Here is a 21,326-nt window from a genome sequence, read left to right on the forward strand (position 1 = left end):
AACATACATATTCCTCTAATAGTACCTACATGGCTGCAAATCATGGAACTCCACAATCTCTAACAGATCAAAATCACAAGATGCTCCAAAGGTCAAATGAGAAGTATGGCAGGTTTCAGTGGGCTGCCAGGCGATGACCTGATACAGAAAAAGGCATTCAGGAAATAGAAAGCTGGAAAAGAAGCTAATCAGTCATATGGCAAGAGCAAAGTATAACTGGTTAACAGCCTGAAGCGCTCTATTGGTACTTACAGAATATTCAAAGATACAGAGAAAGGCTTCTAACATGTTGAGATCTCTGAAGGATTTAAAGTCCGAAGGGAATAATAATTACACAGCCATGGATAGGCTGGGATCTATATTACTAGTATGATATTGGAAATTTGGGAGTCCTCGAACTGATCTTGAGGTCTCTGGTCTAAACTTCCTGTAGACATTTAGATCTCTTACAAACTACATTTCCCATGATTCCTCTTCCATAATACAGGTGGGCAGGAAGTGTAAATTACATAAACAAAGGTATAAAGACTCAGGACAGAATTGGTACTTTCTCTTTCCTGCTGAAGAAGCCAGGTGGAAGGTATGGCAGGGCATTTGAATGAGCTCTTATCAAGCACATGGCTTTAATTATCAATATGGCTTTCAATAAAACCCTAATATACATATACATATATATATATCTCCATTTAATTTCTTACACTGGAGAAATAATCTCATTCATATCTTTAGATCCCTCTAATGGTAAAAAAGAGGCAGCTACGACACCGTGGTTAAGAGAACTCAGCCTTGAGTCAGAAAGACCAGAGTTCAAATACAGATTCAGACCCGTCTTGGCTGCGTGACCCTGGGTAAGTGACTTAACCTCTGATTTCTTGACAGAAAACCGTTAGATCCACTGGAAAGGGAAAAGGCGCTCCAGTATCCTTGCCAAGAAAACTACATTGATAGCTATGGTTCATGGGATCACGAAGAGTTAAACACGACTGAACAACAATAATGATCATAAAATACAGGGAAGGTTTATGTGTCCTATAGTAAAACTTGATTAATCCAAAGCAAGGTAATAAGGAATCCTGTCATTCAAATTAATAAAAATTATAATTGCAGAATACTTTGAAAAGTAAAGCTATTTTCTTCCAGTATATAATCTATAATACATTGTAATATGTCAGGCACTTGTCTCACATAACATCACTTGCTTTTTACCCTTTTTAGATCAATAACTATACTACATAACAGGTCCAAATGATCAGATCTTTCTTCAAGGGGCTTAAAAATTGACCAAGACTGACTTTATTACAAACTCCCTTGCCAGACTGTATGAGCTCTCTTTGTTGACTTTTAGCTCCCCCTCCTGGCTCCATGCAATGAAATAAAGACATTCAGCACAGTTGCTGAAATTCATTTAAAAGGTCAGTACAGAAGTATCCCCAGTGAAGACAGAACATAGTCAGAGGGAAGATCATCTCTTCTTTCTGCTGAACAGCACTGCTTCCTCAACATCAGGCTGTAACTTTAATATGGGACTTCCTACTACACTTCACCTTCACTGACTAGATGCAGGCAATCAATGTCGTACTAGGAAAAATGTTACAAATCTACCCTCCTGCCAAAATCAGTGTGAACTCTCAGGCTAGGAAGAGATTCTGTCATGCCAATGGTTTTAATGACTATCACTGCATGCTCCACAAAGCTACCTTTTTAATTTCATGAAACAAGGCTAGCTTCCCTCTCCCAACTAGCTATCCTGACTGCTAAAAGAAATATCATCCTTACAGACAAGAGAGGTTCAGCACTATACTTATTTGCTCTAAGGGGTTGAGTTGGAAGACAGAGAGAGACAGAAAGAGAGATAAAAGAGATTCACAGAGAGACAAAGAGACAGGGACAGAGAGATCAATAATTCTTAGAGGAATCCAGAAGAAAACAAAAAACATTCAGAAGGGGATATACACAAAATAGTCACATTTTTTCATTCTTGTGACTTTTTTCCAAAAAAAATAATAAAAGCCTACATAATAGAAGTTCATGGGGTTTATATTCAATCTTCTTTTTTCTTTTTCATATTCCAAAATGCTCAAGTTTGTTGATGACTATGAAGTTGATAATAAAAAACATACTTAAAAATAAGTCCTTAAATTAAAAAATTAGTTAATAATATTTCTCTGTGTCCTAATCTTTTTTTTAATTTGCTAAATAATTTGCTCAACTTTTTTCTTCTTTTTCTTTAAAAAAATATTTTGTTAGAAATAGATAACCAAATTAAGCAAGATAGTTCATCTTTGGGGAGTCTTTAAGGTTGGAGCTACACAATACTAAAGATATAGCTTTTAAAAATGATACATCCAAGTATCTGAATGTTTGACATCAAGTAAATAAATTATCTGAGTGATTGGTCAAATTGTTTAGCTGAAAATTAATTAATTAGATGTGAGACAGTCAAAGAATCATTTCCTAAAGGGGCAGACCAAGTCATAGGTCCAGAATGGCTTTTTGTTAATGTTAATGTACTGTGTGTCCTTACTTTTTCTTATAATGCAAACATGGGGGGAAGGGATAGTGAAAGAAGATCTCTCATTAATTTTATTCCTCTGAATGGGTAAAAGATGGTTGAAAACAAACACACAAAAAGTTTAGTATAAAAATACGTTAAAATCAGTAGAGACGAGGAGAGGAGAAAGGAGGGAAGTAGATGGTAGGGGAAAATTAAAAAGCAAAATTAACTTTTTAGGGACTGCCAGTTCCAGGAACTGAGATGGAAAAGCAAGGAGCACTCTGAATTCACCTAAACCCACTTCCAAATTAACCACAAAAATAGAGGGAAAAAGCCACAGAAAAAGGAACAGCAGGTGCCCTTCTCATTGGCATAAGAAGGGAGAACAGGAAAGATGCTTAAAAGTCACCTAGACTAATCACCTTAATTTTAGAGATATAGAAACTGAGGCCCTATGAGGTTAAGTGGCTTCCCCAAGGTCATGCAAGTAGTTAAAAAAGCAGCTCTTCCTTTGCATTTTCACCTTCTTTCCATATTTATAAACCAGTAAGAAGTTCTCAAACTCTTTGCTTCATGGAACAGTTATAAAGCAACACAATATGTGTAGTTTCCCTTCAATAAAAGCATCTGTTTTTGTTGAGTTCTTTGCAAGTTCAAGGACTAGCAAGCTTTGAGGTTGGTGCACACAAGTAATAGGCAGGTTATGTATATTTTGTGAATATGAGACTTACCATACTACATATGATTATATATTTTCTATTATATGCAATAATATAACATCCAAAAATTTGTAGCACACCTGGCAAAACTCACTCCCAGAGTTCCACTCCTGGATAATGATTCTAAACTATAAAAGAAAAAAGATAAGTCTCTCATCCTAATTTTCTTCTGGGGTTAGAGTAAGTTTTCCTCTTTCCATTTGCTGAAATTCAAAATAAAATCTCCTCTACAATTCATTCCTCTTTCTCTCCCTTCCCTTCAAAAGCAAAAACTCTCCTCATAAATGGCTGATACCAAATAGGACATATCTTGAAGTCATAAGACATGAAAGATATCCCCATGTTCAAAGCATCTTTATTTTTACTAACCAGAAAAAAAAGCTTTTCCCCTGATAAGAAAGCCCCTGTTCATCTGCATGAGGTACAACTGCCTACTGAGTAGAGAAACAGGATATACTCATAAATAAATGTGATATAAAACACAAAAAGTATCCATGAAATTTTTAAAAATAAACAGAAATAAAGAAAAAGCATATAATTATTTATCTGATGACCTAGGGCAAATAATATGGTTAATAAACTATGTGAAAGCCTTTCCCTGGCCCTATCCATGACATTTTCCCTTTGGCCGAAGGCCAACGTGGGTAACAGAAATGCTGATTCCTGATTTTGTGACTCATGGAAGCATCATCAGTGTTCTGTTAAATACATATATGTATGTATACATGTATGTCTTTAAAAGTATTTATGTGTATATACTTAAAACACACATTCATACAAACATCAGAAGCATATCTTTTTTCCAAAAGATACTTTTTTGAAAAATCCAGAACAACCAAATTTACATTTTCACACTTTCCTTGAAAACCAACTAACTTTCACTCTTCAGAAATAATCTAATGTCAAATAGACTTCTTCCAATCCCTAAGGAAAGATTACCATCATCTTTGAAGAATCTATAATTACTAATCAACTCTATACCACAATATCACCAGAAGCTTGTTAAGGACAAAACACTGTAAATGAAAAAAGATTTAGGAAAGGGAAAGCATTAAATTAAATAAATGCCTTACCAGGAATAAGGGCGGTACTAATGAGAATATCAACTTCTTTACATTGCTGGGCAAATAGCTTCATTTCTGCTTCAATGAACTCTTTGGACATTTCTTTGGCGTACCCTCCTTGTCCTTCTCCTGACTCTTTCAAGCCTACTTCCAAAGGCTCTGCCCCAAGAGACTTAAACTGCTCCAAAGCTGCAGCTCTAAAAAAGAAAAGAAAATATAACTTACTCCATGGACAAAGGCAAGCAAGTTTTCAAGACATTTAAAAAATATATTCAAGGACCTCGCCATGGAAATCTATACTATTCACATTGAAACTACTGTGTTAAATGAACACATTTCAAGCAATGATACACTCTATAACTCTCCAAAATGGTACCAAAAATTACTGTAAGTTCAAAATACATGCCAGAAAAAAATAAAACTAATTTCACATAATGAATTATTGTTGATAATAACAAAAACATGATGTACAACAGGATTTTTTTGACATTCAGAAGACTATAGGTTCAATACAAATCCACAACATGAGATGATAACCACTTCCACCTTAGACTACAGTCTTCAATCTTAGACAGTATCAAAAAGAAGCAGCCAATAGTACTGTTATAATTTGCCCTAATCAAACCACACATGAAATAGTATACCCAACTAAAGGTAGCAATATTTTAGTAATGATAGGGAAAAGCTACAGTACATCCAGAGGAGAACAACCAAGATAAAGAAGAAACTCAAAATTATGCCCTACAAAGGCTGATAAAACAAGGGATGTTAAGCTTTGATAAGGAGAGACTTAAGGAAACAATCAGTCATTCTTCAAATAAGGTCAAAATAATGGGTCATTTAGATAGCATTAAAAAGGTTTACAAAGCTCTTTCCTCAAAACAAACTTGAGTGGTGAGCAGAGTACATATTTTCTGTTAACCATTTTTTAAGCCAGACAGCATGTTCAGAGAGAGAACACATCTGAAGAGTTATCAAATAAAACAGGGATTCAATTTATTTTGCTTGACCCCAAAAGGAAAGAAATAGAATAAAGAAGTAGAAAATGCAGGAATACATATTTCACCTCAATTTATGGAAGAACTGCCAAGCACTGGTTTCCAAAAATGTAAAGGGTTTCCGTAGAGGGCAGCAAGATGCACCCCAGCAGAGGTTTTCAATGAAGAGCTGCTAACTGAATATTTGGCAAGAATGTTGTAGACAAAAGATTCATGTATCACTGAGATGGTGGGGGTCCCATTCAATGTTCCTCTAAGTTCTTCCAACAAATTTTTAATCTATCAACCTATTACTTAGGGTTATCCTAATCTTATTACTATCCCACTTATATGTTTATTATATAAGTACTGAGCTATCAAAAACAAAGCTATCTTCAACCATATGTGGGGATTGGAGGGACACAGAACTTCCAAATATCTTCCCAAGTCTCCACTAAAATAAAGAGAAAAGTTCCTGTAACCACATAAAGCTCTTAAGATATCTCATAAAGTATGCATTATTGCTGCACATTCCTCTCTCAGATCACTCTGACTAAAATATTACAATACAAATATTAAAATACAATTACAATGAGTCAATAATAATAACAATAATAATAATAATATTAGGTATGATTCTCCCTTCTTTTGGATAAACCATACCTTTTGAATAGATGTTAATATGCAATGAACACTCAGTTCCTTAAGTTTACTTAAATGGCACAAGCAGAATATTCCATCTCATAACAAGGTTTTTATCCCAAAATATCTTATAGTAACTATTTCCCAATACATTCTTATGACAGAATAGACTGCTGGATTTAGAGATCAGAAGTCCTGAGTTCAAATATTACTCTGATGTGACCATGGACAAGTCATTTAACTTCTTTGAGTCTTCGTTTCCTCATCTGTAAAACAGGGGTAATAATTTATATACTATCTGCCTCACAGAGTTGGGATACTCCAATGACAAGATGGGCATAAAGTGTTTTAAAAGTTTTAGGGGGAAGCTGGGTGGGAGGTCCTGAGTTCAAATCTGGTCTCAGACTCTTCCTAGCTGTGTGACCCTAGGCAAATCACTTAATCCCCACTGCCTAGTGTGAAGATTTTACCCTTTACACTAGCCCTTATCACTCTTCTGCTTTGGAACCAATACACAATATTTATTCTAAGATGGAAGATGTTATAAAAAAGTAGGTAATCTGTGTGGGTCTCAAAGGCAATTTGGGTGTGAGGAAGGATAAAGGGGATATAAGTTATTATAAGGTGATTGGAGGAGGAATGAAGGTATGGGAAGGTATATATAAGATAAGGGAAATGGGGTATGTAGGAGAGGGCAGCTCAAACAGGTTTATTCACAGAGGCTAGAAACAGAGGATATTGGGGAAGATAGGCTGGATCCTTCAGGCAAAGAAAGGTATCTCTATAGGTACAAAGGAGTTGGGCCAGTCAGAATTGTTTTAACACAAGCTGGAATGCTTCGCTAGTCAGTTTCCAAAGTTCCTCAAGGGAGGAGTCAAAGGGGCTCCTCCCTGCCAGAGAAACTGTTAATAGGAGGAAGTCTACAGTAACCACTTCCTGCCAAGATGGATGCCCGCAGTTCCCTCAAGAAAATAAAAGAAAATGATTCCTTCCCTTTCAGCCCTTGTCTTAATTTTGACACAATGATTCACCAGAGAAGTTGAATAGGTAACAAGGGGATTTATTAATACCAGGGTCAGTCAGAAGGGGAGAGGGGTTTAGGGTTTTCTAATTGCAGCTAGGGAAAGGGGTGATGGTGGGGGAAGGGTCACAGAAAGGTTTAGACTGAGAGAGCCTGCTCTCCCAGTCAGGAAGATTTGACTGCCTTTTAAATAAAGTCTTTATCAAATAACTAAAACTAGGGGTAACTTATTTGAGGATACTCTACTTGTCTATAGAAAACTAAACCCACAATGTCCAATCACCCAGCCCTCCCTTCCATCCAGAGCCCAAAGAAAATTCAGGGGAAGGGGAGGGATGTAGATGGAGAGATCAGGGAGAGGTCCAGAGAAATGAGATAATTCTAAATTTCCCCAAGACAAACAAGCACAGGCCAAGGCCTAAGTAATTAGGTCAAAGCCAAGCCGAAAGGCCTAAGCCAACAGGCTAAGCCAAAGCAAAAGCCTCCACCACAGTGAAAGCCAGAAGCCAAAAGCTTCGTCAGTTGGAACTTCACCTCTATTTATAGTTTCAAGTTCCAACTGACTTTCTGAATATTCTAAGATCTTTAACTGACTTTTTGTGACCCTTAGAAATTACAGAAGCAAAGGTTTCTGTTAGCCACCTTGCATTACAAAGGTACGGTTTTTAAAAAAAAAAGAAAGAAAATTTTAGTGACAAATCCATTATTATTGTTGTTGTTGGATGATTATCCCCAATATGAAGTTAATAAAAAGGATTGGTAGTTTTTGTCCAATGCTCATCATCATTATTGCTTCAATTATATTTTATTTGCCAGCCCTAAAATGCAAGCTTTGCTTCACTGGACATATGGTAAGAATTTAATAATAAAGTTAGACAGTAAATACAATGAATACAACTAATAAATGATTAGCATATCATGGGTGCCAGAACCTCTTCAAAACAATGAAAATAATTAAATGTTTACAGGCACTAAACCTTTTTTATTATCAATGCTCCTTTTAAACTATCCACTATTAAATAAAAAAACTCATTCTTATTTAGATGATGCTATCTACTGTGTGGCAATGTGACATAATGGATATAGTGTTGGAGTCCGGAATACATTGGTACATTCTAGCTACATGACCAGGGGGTAAATAATCTATATTCTCTGAATGGTAATAAGTGCCTGTATACAGCAAAGGAAATTATGTAAAGTGTTTTGTAAACTTTAAAGCATAAATATTAATGCTTATAATTATATAATCATATAGATTTTATAAGTAGTGCATTATTAGAATAAAATATAATTATTATAGTGATTTACCTTTTCAAAACTTTTTTTTTTCATTAGTTTTGAAGGAAATTTTAGTCCAGAGGTTCTGGAAAAAATTCCTATCAGTAATACACTTGTAAAACTCTAAATATGAGCTTCAAGAAGCAAATAGTATATGCATAATTTCAGTAATATCTAGCCTGAGCCTTTGAAAAATGGCTTGTTTGTCTACTTCAGCTTGCTGACTTTCTATTTCTCACAACACTTCTGCTAACAAGCCCAGTCTGTGAACTTGGAAGAACCAGGTACAAACCACTTTTTGGGGAAAATCCAATGTTCTCCCTGACTCTACTTTTTGGCTGTCCTACCTAAACCAGATGCAGTAGCAATTGTCACCTTAATACCAGTAAAGTCTAATCTGAATATTTGTCCAATTTTTAAATGATTTAAACACAAATTTCAACACCGCTTTAAAATCAAATCCTTTATAAAACCCAGTGCCTACAACAGAAAATTTCTTAAATGAGCTTTTTCATCTTTAACAGTGTTCCAGGAAATGTATACCAAGAAGTAGACATGATGAGACAGAGAAGTGATACAGTAAATACAAGAGAACACTTCAGGACTGAATGATGTGACAAATCAAACAAGATGAAATTTAATAAGAGACAAATGTAAAGTCCTCTACTTAGGTTAAAAATATCAAGTACAAGTACAGAATGGGGAAGATGTGGCTAAATGCCCATTCACATGACAAAGACCTTAGAAAGCTGACTCAAGGTCAATTATGAGTCAAAAGTGGGAGGTGGCTGACAAAAATTTAAAAAAGCTAATGTATTCTCTGGCACATTAAAAGAAGCATAATTTATAGAACAAAGGAGATGATGATTATTGCCAATATTTACATGGTGCCTTGTAGTCTATAAACTGCTTTTTTTCTTGTAAAATCATCCAATGTTTACTGCCTAAGCAGTGGGCATCATTTTATGCTATTGCCCTGCTCTGCTCCTGGAATACCATGTCCAGATATAGAAACATTTCTAAAAAGACACTGACAGGTTAATGTGACAAGCAGGGTAAATAGGACAGTAATAGGACTACAAAAAAACTTTGTGAGTTCAAATCTGGCCTTGCTCTAAACCTCTTATGTCATTAAAAACTTGTGATAGCCCATGTGACACTAAGCAACCAAAGGCTCAAAGAAAGGCTGGTTACCATTTGCCAGGTATGTGTAGGTGTTATTTTGGGGAGTAGAGGATTAGACTTCATGGTCACTGAGATCCCTTACAACTCTGAGATTCCAGGCAACTGTGGTCCCATTATTAATCCACCTAAAGCCAATTTTTATAAGGTGTGGGGTTTGGAGAAGAAGGGAATAGGGGAAAGTCAGTTGTTTTTGTTTTTCAATTACTAATAATGTTCTTTGATTGTTCTTTTACTGAAACTGCCTTTTTCCCCCAGGAGAACTTTTTAAAACCTTTAGAAAGCAGAAAAAATTATTTTCTAATATATAATGTGCATATTACATATATTCTATAATGTCATATATTCTAATATATAATAAAAACACAATAATATAATAAGCAAATAAATAAAATACATAATAAAATTATCACAGCTATGTACACACACACCACACACATACACGCACGTGCACACACACGTGCACACACACACACACACACACACACACACACTGCTCTTGCAAAGAACGGAAAAAATGAAGGAGGCCTCCAGCACATTAGGTGGACCCCTGTGGTGAAATTTTGGGAAAACATAGACAAGAGTAACACAAGAACCAAGTATGGATGGACTGCAATATGAATTATTGGAGGGGACTACAAAATTCATGAGATCACAGATTCATTTAAGTATTAGGAAATTAGGAAGAAAAGGTTTTTAACATGCTATTTCATAAACAAGAAAAATTTTCAGTGATACAAAAACACGGAGTTCAAGTAGTTAAATGAAATTAAAACTTGACCCCTTAATAGAATCACTAGTGAAATACTTACCTGGTATCAAATCCTCGAACAATTGCACCCATGGCCTTAGCAGCTCCAGCAGAAGCAAGCCCAGCTACTCCACCACCAATGATAAGAATCTAGATTGGGAAGTGTAATCTGTTATTTTAAAAACAAAATTTATTATCAAAAGTGTTTGAAACAGTATAGGTTGGTAAAGGGAAATGCATTAGCCTAGGTCCCAGTTGGAGAACCTTTTCCAGGTTCAAGTGCCCAGAGGGCAAATTCAAACTGCCTATGAGCCCCCATTACTCAAGAGAGCTGAGGGAGGAAGTGCTTGCTTTGGAGGCTGGACATGCAAAAAGTGTCCCCAGGCTCTGGGAAGAGGGGGAACAGAGCAGCTCCCTGAGTGTCAGCAGGCCTGCCTCTACTTCACCAATGCTGACCTGGGTATTCTCTTTTAGATAGTTAAATCAACCTTTTTTCTTTAATCCTGTTTTCAAAATATAAACTTCTTCTTAAAACACCTACCTGTCACCATTCAATCTGACAATTAGCATTTCAACCCACAAACCACTGAAATATTGATATTATGAGGTACCTAAAAATTAATAAAAGACTGGGTCCTCTCTTTGTCTCACCTTGTAAAACCTCTTTGCATCAAAATCTCAATTATGGCACCCCAACTATGTCCCTTAATTCAAATTCCAACACTTTCTAAATTCAAAGAATACCAAGACATTTTTAAGATAGGTGTAACTTTAGGGAGATGTCTCCCCACTCAAATACACAGTATTGGCATCACTACATTACTGAATTAAATATGCCCCTAAAACCTAAAACAATGGCAAGTGCTTGACTACTAAAAGTTATAATTTGAGAGACCACAAGAATTTATAATTCTTGATAGAAGAGCCTACCTATTCTCCTAGAAACAAGTAGGAACAATGCTCCATGAACCTTAGAAATGAATTTCCTGAGCAGGGTTGCAAGGAAAGCCTGCTAAGAACAATGCCCACAAATAGTCCAATTAAAGGCACCATCATGTTGCATCTGGCACTCACAAAATTGATGCTTATAAACATACAACAATCCTTATACAGAAATAACAAAAGAAGGTGGGCCCCCAACAAATGCAAAGAGGAATCATTAATCTCTAATAGAGGATAGCATCTAGAAAAGTTATCTGATTAATTCTCTGAATGTAGATAAGACCACATTTAAGACCAATCCCAACAGATAAGAACCATTCCAATTTTTTAAGGAATTCAGGGTTGAAAATAATCTTACCTTCTTTGGTAAAGCATCTGAATACCTATCTACCTTTCCTCTCCCTTGGGAAATTATTTGTTTCATCTTACTTAAATCCCTCATGCTTCAGCTAACCTCTTTTAATTTTGTTTTTTTCTCAGTGGAAACATAGAACTACTCACTATTATTATCAGGTCACACTTCCAACTTTTCATTTCCAATGAAATAAATAATCCCCAAACCTTTAGAAAATGCTGAATAAATCCAGGCCTATTTCACCAACTTCGGTCTCACCTCCCACATAAATCTAGGGATGACCCTGAAAACAAAATCATAGTTCTCCACAAATACATGTATGTACCTAACAGTTACACAGACCAGATCCTAATTCAGGAAATTCTCCCAATATAATAATCTCATTTTGTAGAAATTGAAACCCTCAGAGTGGAGTCTTAACCCATGATGACATGGATTTACTTAACAGCAGAGGCTACTTAGTGAAAAAAGAGAGACAAGAATCTAACTCTCCCTAGTTGCCAAGCCAATGTTCCTTTAACTATAGCCTAGTCCTTTCTCTTACTAATGAAAATATCATATAAGAAAGAACAAGTATGATCCCAAAGAAGAGACAGAAATTGATAACTCTTTCTACAGAAATGGGAAATCCTTGGTATGGAACACAATTTATATTTTCAGATTTCCTTATGTGTTGATTAACTATGCTAATTTTTCCCTCTTCTTTTTATTGTTTTAATTATTTTTATTTCTGGTTATATGAAATGGCTGCCTGAATGAAAGAAAAGGGAAAAATATAAAGGTAATTAGGGAATGTAAAAACAGCTACCAATAGAAAACTTTTTTTTAATCTATAAGAAAAAAAAGATTTTTAAAAAATGGAGTTCTTTTAAAACAAGATATATGGTGGTAGGTATGGTGGTACAAGTCTGCAATCCCTGCTCCTGGAGGAAGTTGACCTTGAGTTTGTTTGAGTTTGATCATTCTGAGATGCACTGGATGGAGCTAAAGCCAGTCAGTCATTCACATTAAATCTGACACTTAAACTGTAAGATCCCAGTACTGAAGAGCCACCAGGGTTGCCTAAGGAGTAGAATAGCGCAGGTTGGAAAACAGAAGAGTTTAAATAATGCTTTTAGGCCAATCATTATTGGGATCAGACATGAGTGCCACCTGTACTTTTACATAAGGAGAGATAGAGAAGACCCAATCTTAAGATAATCATAATTATAATCAATACACAACCTTCAATAGCTTAATTTCTCCCTGTTCCCTCAAACTACTGTGAGAATTTTTTTAATATACTGTATTGTTTTTATATCAGGGTCCTGGATTATAAAGGCTTAGAATCAGTTTCTGTAAATTACTGAGAATTTCTAACCAGGTTCAAGTCTATAGTTTTTGCATTTTCTTTGTCCTTGGAAATCCCAAAAAAAGTCTTCCTTTTTAACAGAATTTGATGAACAGATGAAAAGGAGAAAGGTCCTTTCTAAACCTGTGGAACTTGAACTCCTGTGGGGATGGGTAGATAAGTTGACTGACCAACTCTTAATTAACTATTATCAATTAAAGATATCTTGGTATGATCAAGGGAGGAACTAAATAATGAGCTCTTAAAAATCTATTTATAAACTGCCTAAGGTAGCTCAAGTCTTAACCTGGTTTTCCAGAGAGTCATAAAGATCTATATCAATCTATTGGTCATGATGCTGGTCTAACCAATAAATGTGAAATAATTATTTTTACCCAAAAATGAGTCTCTTGAGATAATTTTAATTTTAACAATATTACTCCTGTTCTAGCTTCTCTTGGTTTCCCTTCAGTTTTGATTCTATGGTTTGCCATTTAGTAGATGCTCACCTCTACTCTCAAATTCACTTATTTTCCTATGTTCCTGATTCATTTATATCTAATCCAAATTTGTTCTCTGTCCTCATCTCTGTTCCTATTCCTTTTTTTTTAAACCCTTACTTTCTCTCTTAGTAACAACTCTAAGACTGAAGGGCAAGGATTTAGGCAAATGAGATTAAGTGACTTGCCCAGGAAGAAACTGAAGCCAGATCTGAGCCCAGATTCTCCTGATTCCAAGTCTGATGCTTATCCACTATGCCACTTAGCTGCCCCCTCTCTTCCTATTACTGAACTATGAAGCTGCTGGAGAAAGCCAAGAAAAAATGCTGCCTACGTCCATTTCAGATTTATGAAAATAAACCATTACTCCTACATGGAAATCCTTTTATTCATTTCCCATGTATTAACAGACATTTAGAAAGCACAAAGCACTTCATGTTGATTTTGTACTTTCCCTCCAACTATAGTTTCCCCAACAATGGTTCTAGAATTTCTCTTTTCTTTTCCTCTTTCTCTCAGATAGCCTAATCTTACACTTTCCCAAAAAGGCTCAAACACTCTGCTTCCTCCATACCTTTAAACCTCTCTTCCTTATCCTCCAGTCTCAAAAGATAAGATCAAAAAGGTGAGATCTTCTTGCTGAGACTAACCCTTATATTTGTTCTTTTGAGGACACTACTCTCCCTCTCTCTCTCTCACACAAATGTAATCAAGTCTCTTTCTAAAAAAGCCTTCCTTTGACCTTTCTATCCCTTCATCTGTTTCTACAGCACTTAACAGTGCTGATTATGACTACTTTCTCCTCCTTTCCTTTTTTTCATCTCCTTCCATGCAATCCAGTCATAAGCCAGTGGTACTTACATGCTTATTTATTTCTACCTTCAAAATAACTTGAGCATCTAGCCCTTTTTTAGACTCCACTCCATTCACACTGCCCAAAACTGAGTTGGGGTCCTAATTGCCCTACTCTCAGCTGAATTACTACAGAAGCCTAGCCCCTACTCTTTTCTCCAAACCATAATTCACAAAGATGTCAAAATCATAATTGATCAATGCTGGTACTCAGTTGCTCATTTGAGAAATTAAAACTGCACTATCTATGCATAAACAAGGGAAAACCTTCCCTAAAAAGCTCAATAGCAGGAAAATCATCATCATTAGTAAGTAATGAGTTCTTGTTACTTACCTTAGCTGGAGGAACTTTTCCAGCTGCTGTGATCTGGCCAGTGAAAAAACGTCCAAAATGATTTGCTGCTAGGACAACAGCCTTGTAACTAGGGAGAAGGAACAAAATACAAACTGAACAATATGCTACCAATAACTTTGAAGCATTAAATAAATGTCAACAGCTGCTATTATATTACTGATAAAACCAGACTGACTCCATATTTCATTCTCACAAGATAATTTAAAGCTTATTTGAAGACAAAACCTCAAGTTAACCTTTAATTATCAGTGGAGATAACCCACTTAAGGACTTTTCTCTCTGCTTCGTCCTCCCCTGTCATCTAACATAGTCCTGTTCCTAACATATCTCCTATACTACAATCACAGCAAACACTTAGCAAAATACCAACTGATTTGTGAATTAAGTGAAAGATAATCAAGGAAGCAAATCTACTGAAATCATATATGTATATTACTTATACATATACACATATAATGAATTTTAAATAATCTTATCAATAGTCATCCATTAATGAAAATAATCTGGAAAATTATCTTAACAGAAATTGTACTAAGATGAAAAAGTTATTTCTTCAACAAACTAAAAAGATATATAGATCACTTGTCTACCAAGATACAATAAAACTTAAATTTTGCAATTGTCTACAAAAAGTCAAAAATATCTATACAGAAAAATCAAACATACAAAACTGGAACTACAATGAAAAGGGTTTCTATAACATAGCTTTGCTTTCATTTACACTGAATTTTTTTTTAATTGTAAAAATAAATGTTTATCCTACCCTGCAATGTTGGCCATTGAGCTAAGAGCATCATATCCCTGAGCAATGGTGACTCTTGGAACCTGGTCCATTGCCAGAACAGTAGTTTTTCTTTCAGAAAGTTTGCTCAGCAAGTCTGGATTTTGAGCTGGGTAGATAAAACTAATCAGTGTGCCAGATTTCTTTAAAAGATCAGCCTCATGGGTGCCTAATGCAGGGTTTAGCATGGGAGCTCTAACCTGAAAAAAAAAAAAGATCAACACTTTTAAAAGTCATAACATACAAAATAAATCTTTTTCATATTTCACAAAGAAATAGGAGAAAATTAAAGAATAAGGATAAAGACATAATTAAAATTATACCAAATAGAAAAACAAAAACAAAAAATATTCCCATTTGGTGATCTCTGAACTTATCCAGTACCCTTATTTTAATTCCTAATTTTTAGAACACAAACATTCAGTTAGGAAATATGTTCTCAAGACAAGAGCATTAACGATCTCTTAAGCAAACAGAAGATGCTTCAAATAATTCTGTCCAATCGAATCCTTTCATTACTGATAAAGATATAATGGCAGAAAAGCATGGGGTTCCATGCACAAAGGGTTACTAAATAGAAAATAGGGAAGGGTTGCATGTTTATCTATAGTGTGAAAGGAAATCCAGATAATCACAGAAAAAATATACATAGTCTTAAAAATATGAATGAAGAATTCAGATTTATAGTCATAATAAATTGAATTAGGGTGAAGGAAAAAAAAGACAGGGACTCTGGCCCATTCCAATGTGGAAGAAATATTAAACTAGCTGGTTTATAGCCAACTCACTATTTACATATGTTGAAATATATAAAGGTGAAAATCTTTCCTTTTGAAAATGAAAATCTGCCATTTATGATTTAGTCTATTTAAGATGTTTCAGATGGCATTCCATTTTTATACATAATTATTTAGATGTGAGACTTGGAGTTTTGAGCTAATGAAATCATTTTGGTTGTGAAAGCTCAGAAAAAGAGAACTATTCATTTAAAAATATTTTATCATATTTATAAAGCATATATAATATAATGCTTAATAGATATATTCTTAATAGATATTGTTTTATATTTGACTCTTTTAAAAGGAAAACAGCTAGATGGTGTAGTGGATAGAGTGTCAGGCCTGGAATCAGGAAGACCTGAGTTCAAATATAGTCTCAGACCTTACTAGCTTTGTGACCCTTGGGCAAGATATATAACCATTGTCTGCCTCAGTTTCCTCAGCTGTAAAAAAGGGATATTAATAGCATCTACTTTCCAGGTATGCTATAAAGATCAAAAGAGATAATTATAAAACACTTGGCACAGTCCCTATATAAATGTTAGTTATTTTTATTGTTAAATTTACTTTTATTGGTGAAATTTGAGGATTGAGAAATTTTCATCTAACTCCCCAAGTGGGTAAAAACAGATTGAAGAGATGGCAAAATCAAATTCAGTATGATCAGAAATACTGGGTTCTTGGGGCAGCTAAGTAGGCCAGGTCTAGAGACAAGAAGTCCTGGATCCAAATCTGGCCTCAGAATTCTTGTATAGCCCAACAAGATTAAAATATAGTTGGAAAATGTTTAACAAAACATAAAAATACAATACAACCTAGATAATGTTAATTTGTGTTTTTCTAAGTCAATATTCAGCCTTCAAGGATCTATTTCTATTTGAGTTTCACTCCAATAGCCTAGTCAACTCTCAAAGAAAGATGCAGAGAAAGGCACCACCCTGCATGCATAGAGGGAATTTCCTATTATCACTAAAATTTCATGTTCTGTCTCTGACAAGGGTCATAATAATAATAATAATAATAATAATAATAGGAAAAATAGAATTACTCTAAACTTTAAACTTTTAAACTGGTGCTGGAAATTCATACAGAATTTTTTTTAATTACAACTACAGCAAAACTGAGAATCAGAAAACTTAAAATTTTTTCTGGCAACTCATAGCCTTGTTATATTTTACTCACACCTTTAAACAATGTCTAAGGAATTCCATAAACCTACAAGTATTCCCAATCCAATGAGAAAAGGAATTTTTACTCCCCTTGCCTTTTTTTAAAGCTTTGTTAAAGGAGTCTGCTTTTTCATCAATTTATTCTTGGGTTCTTTACCTCAGATCAGATTCCCCCTTTGGTAACATGAATTTTGATCTTCCACTTCTAAGATTTGGGAATTCCACAACATTTCTTTCCTGCCATATTAATGATATAAACTGTCATTTAACTTAATACTTCCTTAGGCATAACAGCTGCTACTCCACAAACAGCACCTGTCTTAACTTAAATCATCATGCCTTTTAATTATCAAAAGATTATGGGACAGCAAGATCCAGAATGCAAGCCACACTATTCTTATTCCAAAATCATGTAAATACTTGCTCTAAATATTTGAAAGCTATAGAACTTAATGGCATGCAAAATTTCCCTAGCCAATTAAAAAAAAATCCCCACATTTCTATAGGAGTCATCTCTAAAGTTTCCCTCTCTACTTCTTACAGCCAGAAATATACCACTTGATAAAAGTTATATAAGAATCTGAAAGAAATAACATGGAAATAGGTTTTGAACAATGATACAGGTATGTGTAATCCAGTGGAATTGCCTGTCAGCTCCAGGAGCAGGGAGCGAAGGAGGACAGGGAATCATGAATCATGTAACCATGGAAAAATATTCTAAAATTTAAAGAAAATCTTTGCTCAAAAAAAAAAGAATTTGAAAGAAATTCACAACTTTTTTAAATTAAAAGGCATAAATTTTTATATCAAGTAAAGCACAGATGTGTAGTAATTAGAATTTTGAACCCTTAGACTACATTTCCCACAATTCCCTTTCCCTTGCGTGTGTGTGTGTGTGTGTGTGTGTGTGTGTGTGTGTGTGTGTGTGTCTCCTTACATTCTCTGTATATAATTTCAGTTTCTCTTCCCCTGCCTTTCTTTTTCCACTTGAGTAGTTTAGGTGAGCCCCTTCTAGTTTTAATGATAAACCTTATAAATATTAAACTTGGAGATGTTGAATATTAATTTTTAAAATCTACAAATATGGAACTATTTCAGCATACTAGGAAGATGGGGGAAATAAAAAGGAGATAATTACTTTGACAACTAAATCAGATGCTAATACTTCCTGAGTCCCTTGGATTAGAGCTCCAGCAGCTTTGTAGTGATCATCAGAAAACTTGGAGGCTTCACCTGCACCAGATTCCACCACCACATTAAAACCCTGTTTAACCAAGGCCTGAACACCAGCTGGTGACAAAGCCACTCTCTTCTCATTTTGGAAAATCTCCTTGGGTACTCCCACAGTCAGTTGTTTATATGGAATTCCTGCAACACACAAAGAAAAAGAATACATTTCGTTTGACAAAAAAGAAAAAAGATTAAATAACAGACTTCTATTTCAGAGAAAGTGTATTTTCTTGTTCGAAGGACACAAAAATTTGCCACCACTTGCAAAAGACTATTGTTTTCCCTAGCTACTTTATTAAACTGAATAAAGTAAAAGTTCTATTTAATAGTCTTTCTCAAGCAATGGAAAACTTTTACATGCCAGTTTCCCAACAACCTACCACACCACATCATGACAATTTCAAATTCCTAACACACATATCTGAAGATATCCAGATCATATATTATTGAAGGAGGAATGATTTACTACAGTGGGCCAAGACTAAGAAATGTCTTTTTATTTGCTATGTAATAAAAATGATCAAATGATAAGGCTAACAAACCAGTTCTATCATTTACTGTATGACCTTGGACAAGTCATTTCTGTCTGGCATTCAATTTCCTCATCTTTAAAATGAGAATGATATTCACTCTACCCAATGGAAAAAAATGAAATTGCATTTATTGTTTTTATATCATTAATCTTAAAGCAAGTGATTACAATTAATCCTTCAGCTAGTAAATGTAACTGATTTTAGAAAAAGTTAGTCCCAGTTATCAATTAACTATATAAGTATGGTGGTAATTATATAATAAGAAGGTAATTAGTTTAGGAGTTTCTGTTATCAACCTCAGAATGTTAAGTGAACATCATGACTGAATCCTGATTCCTGATAAGGACAATAGAAACAATGATTGAATCAGCTGTAGAAGATGGAATTTATTACTAGTAGTATTTGCTCTTATAAGAATTTATCTCAATAACAAGATTCTCAGATTTTTATGTCCAAGAGATATCTTTAAGTCTCTTCCCCAGAATCATTGTGATAGGTTAAGTCTGAGGGTATTAGTTATAGGATCAATACTTGAACCTTATACTAGAATTTATGTGGTCTTGTTAATCACTTATGATAACTAATTGTCGAAAGTCTATAAAAGAAACTGTTAATGAGATATTTGTCACAGGCTGGCCATATTAAGACCACTCACTATATTTACCCACAAAATAAAGTCAGTTTTTCAGATCAGATTATGGCTCATATATTATTTCTTATACTATCTCACAGAGTTGTGAGGTTCCAAAGACATAAATGTAAAACATGTTGTAACTATCAAACTTTATATATATCATGTTTTATATTATTTTTATATTTTATATTAATTATGTTGATATATTATATAGTTCCATATATTATCACTGTGAATCAAAACTGTCTAGTTGTTTTAAGCCAAACAGGCTACATTCTGAGATTATCTGCCTTTAAAAGTTAACTAAGATGGTGGGGCAGCTGGGTAGCTCAGTGGAGTGAGAGCCAGGCCTAGAGACAGGAGGTCCTAGGCTCAAACCCAGGCTCAGCCACTTCCTAGCTGTGTGACCCTGGGCAAGTCACTTGACCCCCATTGCCCACCCTTACCAATCTTCCACCTATGAGACAATACACCGAAGTAAAGGGGTTTAAAAAAAAAAAAGACAAACAAAAAGTTAACTAAGAAATTTCAGCATGGGAGTCAAATAAGCAGAACCAGGAGAACATTATCCACAGTAACTGAAACATTGTGGGACCATCAAATTATAATAGATTTTGCTACTAAAAGCAATGCAATGATCCAGGATAACCCTGAGGGACTTATGAGGAAGAATGCTATCCACAGCTAGAGAAAGAATTGTGGGAGTAGAAATCCAGAAGAAAACACATGATCAATCACTTGTTTATATGGGTATATGATTTGGGGTTTTGGTTTTAAAACATTACAAAACTATTACAAAAATGAATAATATGGAAATGGGTTTTGAGTGAAAATATATGCATAACCCAATGGAATTACTTGTCAGCTCCAGGAGGAGGAAGGAAAGAGGGGAGGAAGACAACATTAATCATGTAACCGTAGAAAAAAATTGAAAAATAAAAAATAATTAATTTTTAAAAAAATTTAAGAGAAATTTCAGCATGAATCAAGTTTTCATTTTATTATATTGTGAGGCATTTAAATATATATATAATATTTTCATGAGATTTTTATATACAATAACTTTAACAACAGTTTGTTAGATAATCTTAAAGAGATAACTCCCCATTATGGAAATGTAAATTAGCATATCAAGTATTTGGGGATCAGGAATTTTGTTTTATTTTTTTCCTTTTTTATCCACCTTTTCAGGCCTTCCTGAACATTCTGCCTTCTAATTCTTCCCTAGAGTTCTGTTACTGCTCTCACTCTGTCCAGTCAAATTTAAATGAGGTTATTGTTAGTAAACTGATTCTGCCCCCAAAGAGATGCAAGACTCAAAGATCTTTGATATATCACTAAGTACTTGTGCTTAGGAAGATTTTTGAATTGGAGCTAAAATTTCTCAAGCATAGAAATTTTCTGATAAATTGGTGCATTTGATTTATACCAGAATAGCTTCAAAATACTCCTATTTCCAAAGAGAAACAATCCAGACGACTAAAATGCAATTTTGCTGAGGTCAAAGATTCCCTAGGTAGAGGTTATTTTTTTGTGTGTCACAGAAAACCTGGAGGCTTCAGCTGCACTAGATTCCACCACCATATTAAAACAGTATTTAATCAAGGCCTGAACACCAGCTGGTCATGAAGCTACTCTCTTCTCATTTTAACCAATCTTCCTTGGGCACTTCCACAATCAACTGTTTGGTGAAGTCTGGTGAAGCCTATGGATTCCTTCTCAGAATAATTTGTATATA

General features: G+C 34.7%; 1 protein-coding gene across 1 annotated transcript in view; it reads right to left on the reverse strand.

Annotated features, from left to right (window-relative positions):
- NNT (nicotinamide nucleotide transhydrogenase) overlaps window positions 1–21,326 on the reverse strand; it is a 96,776-nt gene that overhangs the window by 69,987 nt on the left and 5,463 nt on the right. Inside the window, exons 3-7 of the mRNA XM_044664037.1 lie at window positions 18,330–18,559; window positions 15,226–15,443; window positions 14,442–14,529; window positions 10,190–10,278; window positions 4,287–4,474 (exon numbers count right to left, since the gene is read on the reverse strand). Coding sequence (XP_044519972.1) covers window positions 4,287–4,474; window positions 10,190–10,278; window positions 14,442–14,529; window positions 15,226–15,443; window positions 18,330–18,559 — 813 coding nt within the window. The remainder of the gene's footprint in view (window positions 1–4,286; window positions 4,475–10,189; window positions 10,279–14,441; window positions 14,530–15,225; window positions 15,444–18,329; window positions 18,560–21,326) is intronic.

This window comes from Gracilinanus agilis, chromosome 1, assembly GCF_016433145.1.
Source record: "Gracilinanus agilis isolate LMUSP501 chromosome 1, AgileGrace, whole genome shotgun sequence".
Taxonomy (NCBI): Eukaryota; Metazoa; Chordata; class Mammalia; order Didelphimorphia; family Didelphidae; genus Gracilinanus; species Gracilinanus agilis.